Genomic DNA, 16,932 nt, shown 5'->3' on the forward strand with positions numbered 1-16,932 from the left:
CCAGATAGATATAGGCTCTCAACCTGCAGTACAAGAACAAATATAATATAAATAACCTTTTCTGGTTAGGCGGGTTCAGTGTCTAGACTTTCGTATGTATAATTTGGATTGATCATACTTTGAAGTCGAATAAATATGATTAATAAATATAATCAAATTTTAAAATAAGTTTAATTAATTATCAATTTTTAAATCAAAACACCCTGACAAAACATTCCACATAAAACTTATCTTTCAACTAATACCTTTCAAAATCTACCAAACAAACGTTCCTCATACAGATTACATCACAAAATTTACTTATTACACATGTCTTTTAAGACTTCCCAACAAAACTTATTCATCAAAGCGTGTCTCACAAAGTTTATATATTAAATGTGACTCACAAAACTTTCTCTTTAAATGTGCCTAACAGAACTTGTTCATCAAAACATGCCTCACAAATATTATCTTTCAAAGCGAGCCTCGTAAATATTTTCTTAAAATGTGCCTTTCATTGTGTTTCAAAAACATTTATATCAACACGTGGCCCACACAATGTATATGCACAAACATTCCTAACAAAACTTTCAGAAGGGTCCCACGCACCTCTGACCCTTTAGTTAAAGTAAATTCAACCCAGAGTCTGACTGCGTCAACCTTGTTACACCGGCTAGTCCTATTGAGTGTCTGCGTCCGGGCAATACAGTATAAACTGGGACCGGAAAGATTGACCCGGCACGGAAATTCAAATGTACTACGGCTGCCCGTGGTCCTCGTAATATGTTCATAACAAACTAACCTGGTTAAGAAGTTCTTGTCATGGCTGGCAGGATTATCCTAAAACATTTTTTTTATAAATTGTTCTTTTTCATAATTATTGCAGGTTGTCCCAAAAATGAAGGTTTTCAAACTAACTATTTTTTTAACAATTTAACCAGTTAAACTGTTCTATCTATTCTTGTTTCATATAAAAATGTAAAAATCTTGAATTTTGTTTGTAAATGACTAATTAACGTAAGAAATGAGAGGTTTTTTTTAAAACTTTTCACGCTTTAAAGGGAGTGTTCGCGAAAAATAAAAGGGGGTATAGGCTTAATGCGATAAAAAACGCTTTTGATTGCTACTAATCTTACTTCTATCTGTTGCGTCTAAAAGGAGAAAATTGTTAAAGACCGAATAACTTAGCGCCCATACAAATTCAGAAAATTGCAACAGACAACTTAGACCGTAAAAAATCAATTCAATTTCAAACAAATCATTCAGATATTACAACCTATAGTCATCGATTATCTTTCGCCACATTTGTATATAGTTTATAGATAATAATATTTTTTAAGTTTATTTAATTTGTTTTGAATTTGATTATTTCTCTTGTTGCTTGCGCAATTATCTAAGAATGCCGCGCACCACTCACATTTTTCGAAATCCGTTAAAATGTTCTCTAAAAAAATAAAATATTATAAAAAATAAACTATATACAAATGTGACGAAAGATAATCGATGACTATAGGTTGTAATATCTGAATGATTTGTTTGAAATTAAATTGATTTTTTACGGTCTAAGTTGTATGTTGCATTTTTCTGAATTTGTATGGACGCTAAGTTATTCGGTATGAGACGTCTTTAACAATTTTCTCCTTATAGACGCAACAGATAGAAGTAAGATTAGTGGCAATCAAAAGCGATTTTTTATCGCATTAAGCCTATACCCCCTTTAATTTTTCGCGAATACTGCCTTTAAGTGGCAAGATTTTTGTCACGTTTTAAAATTGCATACAAATATTTTGTATTACATAATACATTTTCTTTACTCTGACAGAAGATTAGGAAAAGTAAAAAACGATTTATGAATTGTTTGGTGAGTCCCTTCGAGAAAAAATTTAGCATTTGCTTCAATTTTGGAAAATAAAAAAATAGTTAGATTATTGGAGTCGCTTAAAGACAATGCACAAACAGAACATTTGTCTTTGAGTTGAAGAAACAAATTTTGACGCTTCGCGCAACATTTTAAATCTTTTTTTTAGGCATTCGGTCAAAGCCTGTTAAATAAAAAAAAGGAGAAGATGATACTACCTGATCTATGAATGATGGCTGAGTTTTATTATACGCAATCCTTGCAGTTGTTAGTAGAACCAGGAGACATATACTGGAGACAAACCTTCTCCAGTCAACCCTATCAGTCCTAGGACAACGTAGGAGTAGGAGTAGGAGTAGAAGTAGAAGTATAGAGTAGAAGTAGGAGTACAAGTATAGAGTAGGAGTAGGAGTAGGAGTAGTAGTATGAGTAGGAGTAGGAGTAGGAGTAGGAGTAGAAGTAGGAGTAGGAGTAGGAGTAGGAGTAGGAGTAGGAGTAGGAGTAGGAGTAGGAGTAGGAGTATAGAGTAGGAGTAGGAGGATGAAAACATGAAAGAATGAATATATAGAGAAATAGAGAAATAAATTAATTATACGCCAGTTCCTCTAACGAATAAATAATGAATAGACGAATAGATAAATAGTTGAATGCATTCATCAATTGGGGCTTGGAACGTAATTTAAGAGGTCTAGCGCTATTCATCTTGTATAATCCTTAGGCGCACCGAGGGGTTTTCAATCTAGAACATATTGATGACTGAAAGAATGAATAGATATATGAATAAATGAAAGGATAAATATAATTATAAATGAATTAAAGGATGAATAAATGAAAGAAAGAATAAATGAAAAAATGAATATATATGAATATATATACATAAATAGATGAAAAGATGAATAGAATTATAGGTGAATGAAAGTATGATAGGATGAAAGGAAGAATAAATGAAGGATGAATAGATATATGAAAGAATGAATAGATATATGAATGAATATGCTAATTAACCTGGTTAAGAGGATAAAGAGGATATTAATAATTAGTACGGTAAGTCCTATCTCTTTACTCATTAGACCCAGGACCACACACAAGTGACTTCCTAGAATAATCATATTTAGGAATATCAGCATAATTTTTAGGTTATATTTATATATTGAGGAAAAAACAGTTTAAGTGAAAAAAATCGTGAAATTTTGAGAATGATTATTTAAAAATGCTGACTTTCAGAGCAACAGTAAATATATTAAATCATCTTGAAAAATGTGAGTTTACACGTTTTATATCATTGTGGTATCATCAAGCAATCAAATTTATAAAATCAAATCAACTTATTTATGTTCATAACTTATTGATTCTTGCTATTTTTGTTTTTTGAGAACAATTCTTATAAGTAAGAAGATTTACCTAATTCCTTCTTAACGGTGTTTGGATGGCTAGTTGATAGATAGAAGGATACAAGCATAAACAGACATGTTAATAGATCCGCTCGTCCTAAACATAAACATGTTAATAGATCTGCTCGTCCTAAACATAAACATGTTAATAGATCTGCTCGTCCTACACATAAACATGTTAATAGATCCGCTCGTCCTAAACATAAACATGTTAATAGATCTGATGTCCTAAACATAAAAATGTTAATAGATCTGCTCGTCCTACACATAAACATGTTAATAGATCTGCTCGTCCTAAACATAAACATGTTAATAGATCTACTCGTCCTAAACATAAACATGTTAATAGATCTGCTCGTCCTAAACATAAACATGTTAATAGAAAAAATATTATTTTCTTTGTTGTAGCCACCAGTAAAGTCCCACTGAACTAGACTAAATGATAATTGGTCAAATTTATGACCAGTAGGAGAAAAGCAAATGACGCTTCAAAAAGTGTATAAGTTATGATTAAAAACATATAAGATTTTGATGTTAGGTGCAGTTTACCTTATTTTAACGTAAAGCAGGCGCAAAAAGATCATTGTTAGTAAAATTTGTGCATTTTTCAAAATATTTCCATATTTGACCCTTTCAATAAACCGTGGATAACAAGTTAGATGAAAAAAGTTTGTGTTTATTAAAATAAAATGCAGTTTTGCAGTTCTGCTCCCATTCTCACATTGTGCTTAGGCCTGGCCATCATTCTGTTCGGAAATTTTTTAAAATTAAGACACGAAAAAAAATGACCAATCTGAATCAATAATCTGAATCGTTAGATCAGTTAAACTCAATTAACCACATTAAACTCAATTAACCACGTTAAACTCAATTAACCACGTTAAACTCAATTAACCACGTTAAACTCGATTAACTTTGTTAACTCGATTAACCTCCTTAAATTCGATTAACCACGTTAAACTCGATTAACCACGTTAAACTCGATTAACCACGTTAAACTCAATTAACCACGTTAAACTCAATTAACCATGTTAAACTCGATTAACCACGTTAAACTCGATTAACCACGTTAAACTCGATTAACCACGTTAAACTCGATTAACCACGTTAAACTAAAGAAAGATGCGCGAAAAATTAAAATATTCTATAGTACTGATTTGTAACCAGATACATTTGTTTTTACCATACTTGTGAGTAAAATCAAAACTAAAGAAGCTACGAGGTCACAAAGTTGTAGAGTATACATCAATTCAACTCCAGCCTTTATGGGGTGAACGAACGAATAAAAAAGTCTGCAAAGGCCCAGCCCTAATTGTGCATTTCTCTCTGTCTAAATAAAAAGGGTGAGAGAAAAATGTTCCGAAATATTGCATTTATGCATCACATTCAACTGACTTGGTTTGCTTGAAAAGGAACTATAGGTTTTAAATGTTAAATAAAATACTTTAAAGGGATAGTGCACTAAATACTCATGTATACCTCAAAAGCAAATACCAAAAACGAACAATTCTGTTCCGAAAAATTCAAAAAAGAAGTAAAAAATTTTTATTTTCTCCTTTTTTATTTTTAGCTTTATTTATTGAATTGAATTTTCAATAATGTCTTGTCTCTCTTTTTGCCAATTTCTTTATCAAAAGAATGTTTAGTATTACATTCAGCCATGGTATTTATATTGAAAATAGAAAACTGGAAAAATATTTTATCGTCTTTTCACAAATATACCTCTCACTGCCTCTGACAATATATTTTGTGGGATGTTATATTACTTAAAGGGGCTCTCCCTGAAAAATTGAGCAATTTTTCTTACGTATTTTGCAAATTTTTTCGAAAAATTTCGCGGAAATTTATTTTGCCAGAGGAAGTAAAAACTATGAGGAATTTTGTGAGAAATTTCGCGAAAAATTCTAGAATCTTTTGCTTTATTCTACGAACGGATTGCGAGAAAATGCGAAATTTTCCCAAAACTATTTTCCCATTTCGCATAAGACCTTTCTTTCCATGCAAAGATGGCATTACCCGTTTGCATTTTACAACGGTAATGTATATATCATTAAAAAACTGATTATTTTCGATTGTGTGTTTCTTTACAAAAATGACTTGCGTATTTCTACAACAAAAATGAATAAATTTATTATCAGCATAAAAAGCTTTGAAATTTTTTTTAAAAACATTTTGATGAGATAAATGTTTCAAGGTATCGTTGAGGATCGGATAATTCCATCTTTGCTTGAGAGGTCACTTAAAATTATGCTTACAGCCTCTTCAAGCTTCCAATGAGGAAAATTAAGCAAAACTAAAATGTAGGAAGAGTTCTAGTATAAAATTCTCGTTATATGAATAAAACTTTGCAAATTTGTAATATTTATCATTCATTTTTTTCTTTTTTTTTGGCCACTTACTAAACTTCTAAAGCGAAATATTTTTGAGTTAAATATTGTTTATGTTTGGAAGTTTAGCCACATTTAAAGAAGGAATTATTAATAAAAATGTTCGCACATGACCCATGGGAAGGTTATGAATTATCAAAATTTCAAAAATAGCCTACAAAAAAGTTTATTTATGTAAGATTTTGAAAATCCAAGAAAAAACATTATTTTATCAGCGAACTATTTTTTTTATTGTTTTATAATGTACAAAGAGAAGATGTTCACAGATAGAGCCACAATTAAACGTTAAAATAGATTATAGGCGCAAAGTGCCATTAAATAGCCTAGTATTGATAAAATCGCTTACCACCGTATGATTTCCTAAATATTTCAAGCTTACCAACTATTCCTGAAACTGCTTCAGTATGAATAGGATGAAGAGAGAAGAGAAGGGAAATCAAACTAGACGTTTCCTGATTTAAAAAAGAATTATTTTTCATATATAGGGTTACCCACAAAGAATGAGACTGTAAAGACGACCTAAAACTCTTAAAGTTGACAATCTCAGGGTTAAATTAAGCTTTCTGCTTTGAATTCAGTCTTTCAATGTCCTATTTTTTGACTTGGCAAAGTTATAAATAAGTTTACAGGGAATAATATGAAACAGACAATATGAATCCTTTACAATCGTCTCTGAGGTCTCATTCTTTGTAGGTAACCCTGTATATTAATGTTTTTATTTTATATTTAGCTAATGACTGCACATAAGAACACAACTTTAACTCGACAAATTTAAATATTAATATGTGAGAACATTTTTTTTTTATTTCATGTCATTAAAAAAAGAGTAGCCTGAACTAAAACAATTACTGAAACATTTTTTATCAATAACTTGTTAAAGGGCCCGGCGTTTCTCGTGGAACAAAAAAAAATGTTGAAAAAAACATTTCGATTTTTTTTAGCCTGTAACACCCCCGGCCCCTATAGGCAACCATATTTATATATATTTATATATATAGTAATGTATTGTTTTATAATATAGATAATCTACAGTCTAATAGAAATTGTGTCTACAATCCATTAAATAGTTTCAAAGTCCAGAACTGTCATCTGTCTAAATTTTTTTAAAGCCATCAAACTGTTGGACTTTCAAATTTTATTTTTTTCAAAATACTTTTACTTTAAGTTCTTTTTCAGGTTAAATGCACTTAACATAATGTTTCTAATGATAAAAAGAAATCCTATTAAGATGATCAGGTACAATAGGTGACAGCAGAAACTATTGACCAATCACTATTATTTACTGCTTTGTCTGGCACATAAAATTGAATTGACACTTGTGACGTAGATATAGCTGTACTGAGAGTGTTTTTCTTCAGAACAACTTTTCACTGTCAAGTTCACTCCATATCTTCTTGATGTTAAGCTTCAGGAAGTTGAGGTTTGTGATCTCCTCCTCGTCTAACCTCTGCTTGATGATTGCAAAGATGTATTCTAATGGCACAATGGGACAGTGACATGGCGACACTATTAAAATGATTGAGTCCATCCTTAGGCGCCTGGTAGCTGTCATCACCAAGGGAGTACAAGTATCCAAAGAAGACTTTCAGAACAAAGTTTGATTTCGATGAAACTTGAACCAAAGTAGTTCACATACATAATCTTATTCCAATAAACTGTTTTAATTATCGTAATTATTATAATTATTATAATTATTATAATTATTATAATTATTGTAATTATTGTAATTACCGTGGTTCAGCTTTTATAAGAATATATTCAAAAGTCCTGAACAATGTCTGCTCACCTTGAATATCTATTTGTAAATCCCAATTATAGTTTTAAACATGATTTAGGTTCGTTTTAGAAGTACTTTATTCATAACGAGACCAATCATAATATTATTCAAATTGCAATTTTTATAAACGTTTCAATTAGTGTAGTTTCTTCATGGGTAAAACAATAATAATATCTTAATATCAATTTAAATTAACAAGGTTATAAAATATGGTTAGTTACTCTCGATGCGCTCCATTGTACGGAAAATGACGTCTCCTAAGATGGATAGATAAATACCCAATATCAAGGATTTAATGCAAGGAAAGTTATTTCAGAAGTGTACGCATATTTTGTACTGCAGTGTACTGTCTCTGGGCGGTAATGTAAACACAAGACGGATATCGAAGCCTGAAATGGGATCCATCTTTCACATAAATAATCAATGAAATATTCTGGTCATAGGAAACTATTATGTGAATTATCAAAATTATCAAAATTCAATGCTTTTAACCTCCTAGGATACTAAAGTAACACTGAGGCATCTTTTCTTGTTTACAAATTCCGCCCAGAGAGAACTGGTTTTAATATGTATACTGCAATTAATTTTCCTTGCATTACATTCTTGCCCAATATGATGTCACTAATTATAAAGGCAAGTGACGTCATATTAGGTATTTATCTATCTATCCTAGGATACGACATTTTCCGTTCATTTTCCGCATCGAGAGTAGCTATCCTTATTATACAACCTTGCTTTCATGAAGTTCCTCCAATCTTCGGTGAGGTTTCTTCTCGAATTTTATTTGTTTACTTGTTTTTTCTATTTTTAAATTTAAAAAAAGGATATTTGGACATGAATATTTTGTTCCAATAATAACTATAACTATATAACTAACTATAACTATAACTATAGCGGCAGGTTGTGTACACAAAAATATATTGCAGGTGCAAGTAACTTTATATTTTTTCAATGTGACATATTTTTGCATAAGATTCATAATATTTTTTGCAGTTCATAGCCTTTGATAATTTTAGTAATTAAATATTTTTTAGCAAAAGACTTGAGTATAACCAGTCTAACCTAAATCAATCAATCAATCAATCTCAGTCGTCTTAGTTAGAATATCCACCAGCCAATTATGGCTCAAATGCTTAAATTTTGTTTTCCCCGATTTTGTTGTTGGTTTCGCGCTAAAAACTAGAGTTTGTCAAAGAAATAAAAAGTTTTTAAATCAAATTCTCCTTATTGTACCATTTTATGTATAGGTGCATTCGGTACATAGAGCTTTTATAAAAAAAAAACATATCAAACTTGAATAATTTTTACCTGTTGAAATTAAAACATCGTCTTTTTAAGATCAACTACCTAATTTTCTTGGACGCGAAGTTTTTAAAACACGACGTAGAACCGTTAAAAACGGTTCTATTCGTTTTATCTTTATCCTACTACACACACTTACCTTGTTAAGCTGTATCCTTTTAATTAGAATAAAGTAGAGGAAAGAGGAAACAAAGGAATGCAGAAGAATGTTGATCACGTGATACCAAACAGGACTAAACCAAACCAAATAATTTCATATTTATTTCTTGGTTCAAAATGGCAAAACAAGATTTATTGTTAGTTTAAAGAAACTAAAGACTTCGATTAACTACGGTGCCCATTAAAATTATGTCAAATCAAAGATGAATGACATCGTTTTTTTCTTATTTTTCTAGCTTAAAATTATTTATTTTAATCTGCTGCTTCTCTCTATAGTGACTTAAGGATTTAACCAACCTAAAAGGTCATGTAATAAACATCTTCTTCATTTTATGACTTTAATGTTGTTGGAAAGTTTAAATTTTACGGTTAAATATCAAATTTTCTTACTAATGGCTCTTGTAAAATCTTCTGTAACAAAACAAAAATATAAAAATTATAATATTTGCTTTAGTTTCCTTAGACCAAAAATGGTAGCAGTTAGTCTGAAGGTAGCGGTGGTGAGTGGGCGGAAGGATTTATGAGATCTTAACAATTATTTTTTTTCTTTTCTTAATGATCAACCTTATACAAGGTCAGCGCTTTTTTGTTGAGTATCGGTAATCTTAACGCTTGATCTCGAAATCCCATGTGGGGGCTTTAAAATTTGTTAAATTTGAAGATCTATTATGCTTGAAGGGCCCTTTATTAAAGTTATCCTAGCAGGGTATGACCACCACAGGATATCAAAGAATGATTAAATTAACTAGTAATTAAATCCACGATCCTAAAATTCAAAATAAATAAGTTCTAACATCTATCATCTTTAAAGGACTTGAGTCTTTGTAGCAAAATTAAATTTTCAAATCCCAATATCTTTGTAACCTAATGGTGTAAACCTGTGTTATTTCAAACTTGCAAAGATAAAGGGATTAAAAACTCAACGTTTGTGGCAAAGACTCAATTCCTTTATTAGATTTTGACTTAGTTGCATCAAGACCTTTTAAAGGGACTGTATAAGCGTAATTTCTGGTGACCTTTCATGTTAAGATGGCAATGCCCGGTTAACAATGGTATTCTGAACCTTTTTTTGGCATCTTTTTCAATCCTCCCTGGCACCCAAACTATGAAAGTTATAGGTTTAATTTTTATTTCAATCAGCTGGCCTTACAAAAATTGGGATATGCACTTGCATTTCAACCCTATACATATTCTCTAAGGCCTTAAGGAAGACCANGCCAGCCTTTATAGGGTTTACAGCTTAGTCTGATCAAGTATGATTAGACATTAATATCTTTAATTGATAATTAATAAAATTTATAATTTTCCAATTGTGGTTTCTACAACAGGGAAACATATAAAAATAAACACTTTTAAACCTAGAAAAAATGACAATATCTTCTACAATATTGATAAGATAAAGGTTTCAAGAGAACTGCGGCATTGCCATCTTTGCATGAAGGGTATAAACTTAGAATTACGCTTGAACAGGGAAAAGTCTTCGTTCTATGTCAATGTGGATTCAAAATTTCAAGTAAAATTCAAAATGTTAAAATTGCAATCTTTCCTTCAAGTTTTAAATAATTATAATTGCATCTCCCTTGAATCCTGTAGATTATCCCCCCAGTAATCGGACTGTAGAAGGTTTATAAAACCTGAAAATAAATATTTATAAATTCTCATTTAAAGGAATTGTTCACCTTTATTAAAATAATATCCTAACTTTTTCAAATCAAAATGTTAAAAAAAAATCTAAACTCGAAAACGTCCCTGAATAGCGTAATTATCGAACCTTTAATCAAAAGTTTTTAAAAATCTAGTTTTCTTGTAAATTTTGTAGATTTTATCTATGTTTAATCGTATATCTTAAATGAAAATTAGATTAGCATAACGATTATAGTATCCCTTCTTTAAGCTAAAGTAATCCAATGAATAAAATGTCAAAATCTTCGAAATTTAAATGAACCCCAGTTTTTTACGATAAAATTGCTCATTTAGACAAAAAAGGTCAATGCTTCAGGTATCTTTGAGTGATTACGTTTCTAATTCCAAAAAACGTAAACAGTTCCTTTAAATTATTCAAAAATCTAACCTGATGAGCCGGTTACGTCAGGGTTCTTTACAATTGCTGGTATATCATCATGGACAAATTCTCCTTTAATATATAACTAGCTGTAGGGCCCGGCGTTGTCCGTGGAAAGAAAAGAAATTAAAAAAAACTAAATGAGTGTCCACAAAAATTTTCAGCCCACTCGGTCCGGCCGTTTGGCCGGCTATACGCAACATATATAAATATACGAATGTCTTGTTTTATTATATAGATAATAAAAAAATATATAAATAATAATAAAAGACGTTATAATGCTTAAAATTTGGGTTTTCCATGTAAATGTTTGTTTGCTTGTTTGTATCCAATAAAGAAATCGAGTGTTTGCCACAAACTCGAATTTTCTAATCTCCATACCTTTGCAACCTGAGTCCAAAACTAAAGAACGAAAAGTTTTGACTTAAATTTTAAGTTCATGATTAAATGCCACTTCTGACTTAATTTAAACCTGAACCTTAACCGTGAGGTTAAATATTTAACCCTGTGGTTAAATATTTAACTCGCCGAAATCGACAAGTTAAAATTTAAACACAGGTTAAAATCTTGAAATCCCGCATTTTCCCTATTTGTCTATTATTCAATCATCATACAGCTGAGAAAGCGGCATTCAACTTTACGATATATCTAAAAGTGAAAACCTTGTTAAAGAAATTTCACGTTTTAGATAAATTAATTTTTGCATGTAAACCCAAAAAACGGTTGTAACTCGAAATATGTTTTTTTTCAGTTACGCAATAACAGCTGATTAGCGATGGTTATGTAATATTCTCCGTAAATCCTTTTCTCTGATTGGTTCAGATTTTCCCGGGAAATTCAAATTTTAAATTGAGAAAGTTTAATATTTAAGTAGCTATTCATTATTTTACAGAACTTTTAACCTCGAACTTAAAATTCGCGCATTCTTTAGTTTTAGACTCAGATGGAATAGAATATAAACCCTTGATATTTAAAACTTAGGTATTTAATTCATAGTTTGAAACATCTAACGTCAACGACATTGGATTGCAAAGATATAGGAATTATAAAATCAGAGTTTGTGGCAATTCCTTTGTTTAGGCAACTCACGTGGTCAAATTTGAAAACTTTTGCATAAAAATGTCGAAATTTTGTTTTTTTGAAAATGCACCAATTTCAACATAAGATCAAAAGATATGCTTTATTGCAGAATGATGAAAAAAATTCGATTTTAATAGTGTAAGGCTAAAATTGTTACTGAAAAAGGGGGGTACAAAGCAACCTTAAACCCTTAAATAATAATAATAATAATAATAATAATAATAATAATAATAATAATAATAATACTATTAAGGTATACAAGAACAGGAACTAGAGAAAGAATAAAAATTCTTTTTTCTCCAAGGATTTTCAGTTCCACCATTTTTCTTAAAGATTTATTGAAATAAAAGAAAAAGATAAACAAATAGAAAAAGCATTTACAAATTTATCCAAGATAGGTGGATATTTTTAAAAATAGAATTAACCAAAATTATTCATTTTTTTGATCTTTATTAAAACTTTTAAATCTAACCTTTTTTAAATACAAATAAAATATAATTTTACAATTTAGGATCTGAACAAAGTCTATTTCAGACTCAGTGCTAAAATCCAGCAAAAATCAATCTTCTCTGTGAAATGTTTAAGAAAGAATGAATTTAACATTTTTTTAGTTATTTTCTAAAATTACCAAAAACAATATATAGACAGTTACACTGTAACATATCACGGGGCGCCGTAGTACACTTGAATTTCCGAGCCGGGTCAACCTTTCCGGTCCATGTTTGTACTATATCCCCCCGGACATTGGGTAAATACAGCAGACACTCAATAGGACTAGCCGGTGCAACAAGGTTGACGCGGTCAGACTTTAGGTTGAATTTACTTTTACTAAAGGGTCAGGGGTGCGTGATATCTGTGAAAACGGATTGAATTTCAGTTTGTTTTCATAAGGTGTTTCTAAAAAAATATGGACACTATCAGTTACAAGTTGTGCATCAAAAATGTTCTTAAAAACTGAATTTTCCAGTTTAATAGTAAACCTTCAATAAAACGTTAACGTACAGTGATAAGCAGATAACTTTGAAATATAACGACAACTTTTAGAATCAAGTTATAATATTAAAATCAACATGATTCGCAGCATTGCAAAAACATTAAATACACTTAAGTATTGCTATAATGTCGTCATCCTATTCCATTGTTTTCTTACTTTTACTGTAAAGTGAAAATGCAAAAAATTGACAGAACTTTTGTCTTGGTGGAATCGAAAAGATTCAGAATTTCATCTTTTCGATAAGTTCTATCAGAGCATTCGCTGTGTGGAACACAATGATAGGTTTTTTCTAATGAAAGTGTGCAAACCCTTTGTTTTGTTTAATTCCACCGTGTGTATTGTGTAATATTTAAATGAATAAATCCATAAAAGTATTTTCAAATATTTTCAAGTTTGACATGAAAGTTAAAATGCCAAATTGTCAAGGGTACTAAATAATCTGTTTGAAGACTCTAATTAGCTCATTAAAATCTCGAGTACACTTCCAAACTGCTATTTTCAACTTAGATTACAAATTTTGTTTAAAATGTTAAATTTGTGATTAAATAATGTAGATTAAAGGAATTTAAAGGATAAGAAAACAATTTTATAAAGTTAAAGGGAGTGTTCGCAAAAAATAAAGGGGGTGTAGGTTGATGACGGATTGAATTTGATGTCAATATCTACTAATTTTACTTTTATTTGCTGCGTCTATACGGAGAAAAAGGTAGAAAACGTTTTTAACAATTTTCTCCGACATCGACTTTTACTCCCTTTTTTCCGCGAACACTCCCTTTAGGGATTCTTTAAAGATATAAATAAAGTGTACAGTCTCTTTAAATAAAGTGTACAGTCTCTTTAAATTGCATCGACAGTTGATTCATTGAAATAAAAATTGGATATTTTTTTAAAAACATGTTTCTAAACTTTCAAAATTTATTTGCAAAGTTTTCCCTTGTATTAGGTTACATTAATGATTATAACTTTTTGAAACATTTTTAATTAAAAGTAAGTTTTACGACAAATTGAAGCAAACTCAAGTCTAGTCCATTCTATTCAATGACCCTACATTAATTACGATATTTTCCCCTCCGTATCACTTAATCTGAATATCCAATGCGGACACTTTTAATTTCCTGCTGAATCCACTTTTTTCTCTATTTTCGGATATCCATACCAGATTCAAACCAATTAGAGCTCTCTCATTAAATGGCGCGCAAAATTTCAAACTTCAAGGCTCCTGATTGGCTGTTCGGGATTCTACATACATGATACGCCACTTCATTGGTCGAATATTATACACTTTTCTGGATTCAAACTAAAGATTAAATACATTTTGAGATTAATAAAAAAAGGAGATCAAGCATTGATTTTAGTATCCAGAATTCTAAAGTTTTTAGCTCTGAACATTTTAGTAATACATCCCTTTTAACAAGAAAAAATCTAAATCCTTGGTGAACTTTTATGCTTAAAAGTAAATAGAAGATTATCACTTTTATCACTGTAAGGTACATAGAAATACTGTACTGTATTACACAAATACTGTGCTGTACATAAAATTACTGTTCTGTAAATAAAAATACTGTACTGTACATACAAATACTATACTGTACATACAAATACTATACTGTACATACAAATACTGTACTGTAATGAAAATACTGTGTATAAAAATACTGCACTGTGTATAAAAATACTGTACTGTACATACAAATACTATACTGTAATAAAAATACTGTATGGTAAAAAAAATACTGCACTGTACATAAAAATACTATACTGTACATACAAATACTGTACTGTACATAAAATTACTGTACTGTATATAAAAATACTGTATGGTAAATAAAAATGAAAATAAGAATAAAATATCATCCATTCCAAATTGAACCCCGAAATGAAAATATATGCAAAAAAACTGACCAAAGACGAACGTATTATTAGAATAATTCTTGATTCGTTTTTCCTTTTTTCTCTCAGGATAAAAGCAAACTTAAACTTTAAAACTTTTTTTTTTAAATCTGATTTTTTAAGAAAGTTTTGTGTCAAGTCTGTCTCCTGGGAAAAAGTAGCTCTTGCATTTTAGATTCATGGAAAGATTTTTTCTTTTTCGACCGAACCATGTTTTCAGGGAACTTTCGTTAATGAACAATCTCAAAAAACCCAATTGTAAACGGAAATATTTAAACAACATGGCGCACCTCCAAATAAGTTAGGGAAATGTCATCACAACACCAAGCTTAAAAAAATAAAGTTTAAATGATTTTTTCAATTATTGTTTATATATTGTTTTCATTCTGTTATGCCTTTGTTGATCAAATATAAAGTTGAAAAACACAAGAAATACTTTTCTTGATTGTAAGACTGTACTGATTTATGCTTATAATATGTAGGTAACCAAGTTATAGTCTAAAACCCTTGAAATTGTTAAAAAAGACAAAAATACGATGTTTTTTGGTTGAAAGATACAAGTTTAAGATATTATATAAATACAAAATTATAAATTACGACATTGACAGAATATTATCAAATATTTATTCACTAAACTTCGCAACTTATTTTTCTCCTGTAAATTCTACAGTACACTGTGTACAGGAGAAAACCCGGTTTCTTGTAAAAATCCGTGAAAAATCTGTGTTGTTATTGTCCCAGAACTAGATCCAGATATCAGCTGTAAGATGGAGGGGTGCAGACCAGGGGGATTTATTTTCAACAATTTAATAATAAATATTATCTTTTACAATTTTTGATTTTTTTGACAATTAGATTTTGGAGAAATAATTGTGTGTTAAGTATTGGATATATATATCCCTGTATTGGAGGATGGGATGAATGGATACCGTCCTCCGGTTCTTCTTAATCTTACATCCAAACCAAACTAAACCATCACCCTTTCAAATTGTTCACCCACCCCTTTTCCCTAAACGGGGGGAGGGAGAAGTGCATATTTAAGGCAAATCTAAATAAACATTGAAGGATTATTGTTGCTTATGCCTAGTTTGCCAAGGGCACCTGTAAAAATAAAAATTAAACTCGTAAATTAAATATTCTTTTCTTACATTTTACAAATCGAAAATAAGAATTAAAAATCACTTTTATTTTTTTTTGTTTCCCTGAAAAGAAATGCGCAATTCACTTTTAAAGAACCCGAAATTAAAAATAATCAGTATTCAAAATCAAAAACATTGATATCGAATTTACCAGGGGTGCACGAGGTGGGGCAGCCCCCCTTCGCGTGTCCCCCCCCCCATGGGGGTGCTCTTTTAATATTACATTTCCCTTCCTCAGGCAATCTACATTCTACATTGCATTGCATTGCACTCAACCAAACTAAAAGATTAAGAAAAGAAATAAAATATATTCTGATTCACAACAATACCCTCCAAACTTTTGTCTGATCAAATATTGCATTAAAGGAAATGAGTCTTTGTCACAAATTCAGTTTTTGTAAAATTTATATCTTTACAACCTTATGATGTACACCTTTAATATTTCAAACTTACATTATTTGATCTAATAGCATTCATAGTTTGAAATATTAAAGGTCTACGACATTGGGTTGCAACGATATTGAAATTAGAATATCAGAGTTTGTGGCAAAAACTCAATTCCTTTNATGATCTTGTAATTTACATAAATTAAATAAGAAAAGGATATTATTATGAATCGGGCATTGTCATCCTTGTATGGGCAGGGTCACTTGAAATTACGCTTATACAGTCGGCCATATGACTGATTCTTTATGACCCCGTTTTATATAAAGAAAAACTGTTGATATTTAATTGTATTATTATTACGTTGTAGATATTTAACAATAAACAATATTTGAATTTTGTTCATATATTTACAAATTCAAATATTTGATTTAACACAAGGATGTAAGGCAAGGAAAGTTATTTCAGAAGTGTACACATCTTTTGTACTGCAGTGTACTGTCTCTGGGCGCTAATGTAAACACAAGACG

At 30.3% G+C, this 16,932-nt stretch overlaps 1 protein-coding gene across 1 annotated transcript; it reads right to left on the minus strand.

The window, feature by feature from the left end:
- Positions 1-781: 781 nt before the first annotated feature.
- LOC111717192 (transmembrane and TPR repeat-containing protein F38B6.6) lies at positions 782-12,317 on the minus strand (the record flags this gene model as incomplete). The annotated part of the gene is made up of 10 exons (XM_023492697.1): positions 12,241-12,317; positions 10,925-10,995; positions 10,433-10,487; positions 9,312-9,380; positions 8,834-8,927; positions 5,995-6,067; positions 3,239-3,325; positions 2,843-2,933; positions 2,056-2,164; positions 782-819 (listed from the first exon to the last, which is right to left on the minus strand). Coding segments are annotated over exons 1-10 (764 nt in total), but the record flags the coding sequence as incomplete, so codon positions are not given.
- Positions 12,318-16,932: the final 4,615 nt, after the last annotated feature.

The sequence above is a fragment of the Eurytemora carolleeae genome, unplaced genomic scaffold, assembly GCF_000591075.1.
Source record: "Eurytemora carolleeae unplaced genomic scaffold, Eaff_2.0 scaffold2418, whole genome shotgun sequence".
Classification (NCBI taxonomy): Eukaryota; Metazoa; Arthropoda; class Copepoda; order Calanoida; family Temoridae; genus Eurytemora; species Eurytemora carolleeae.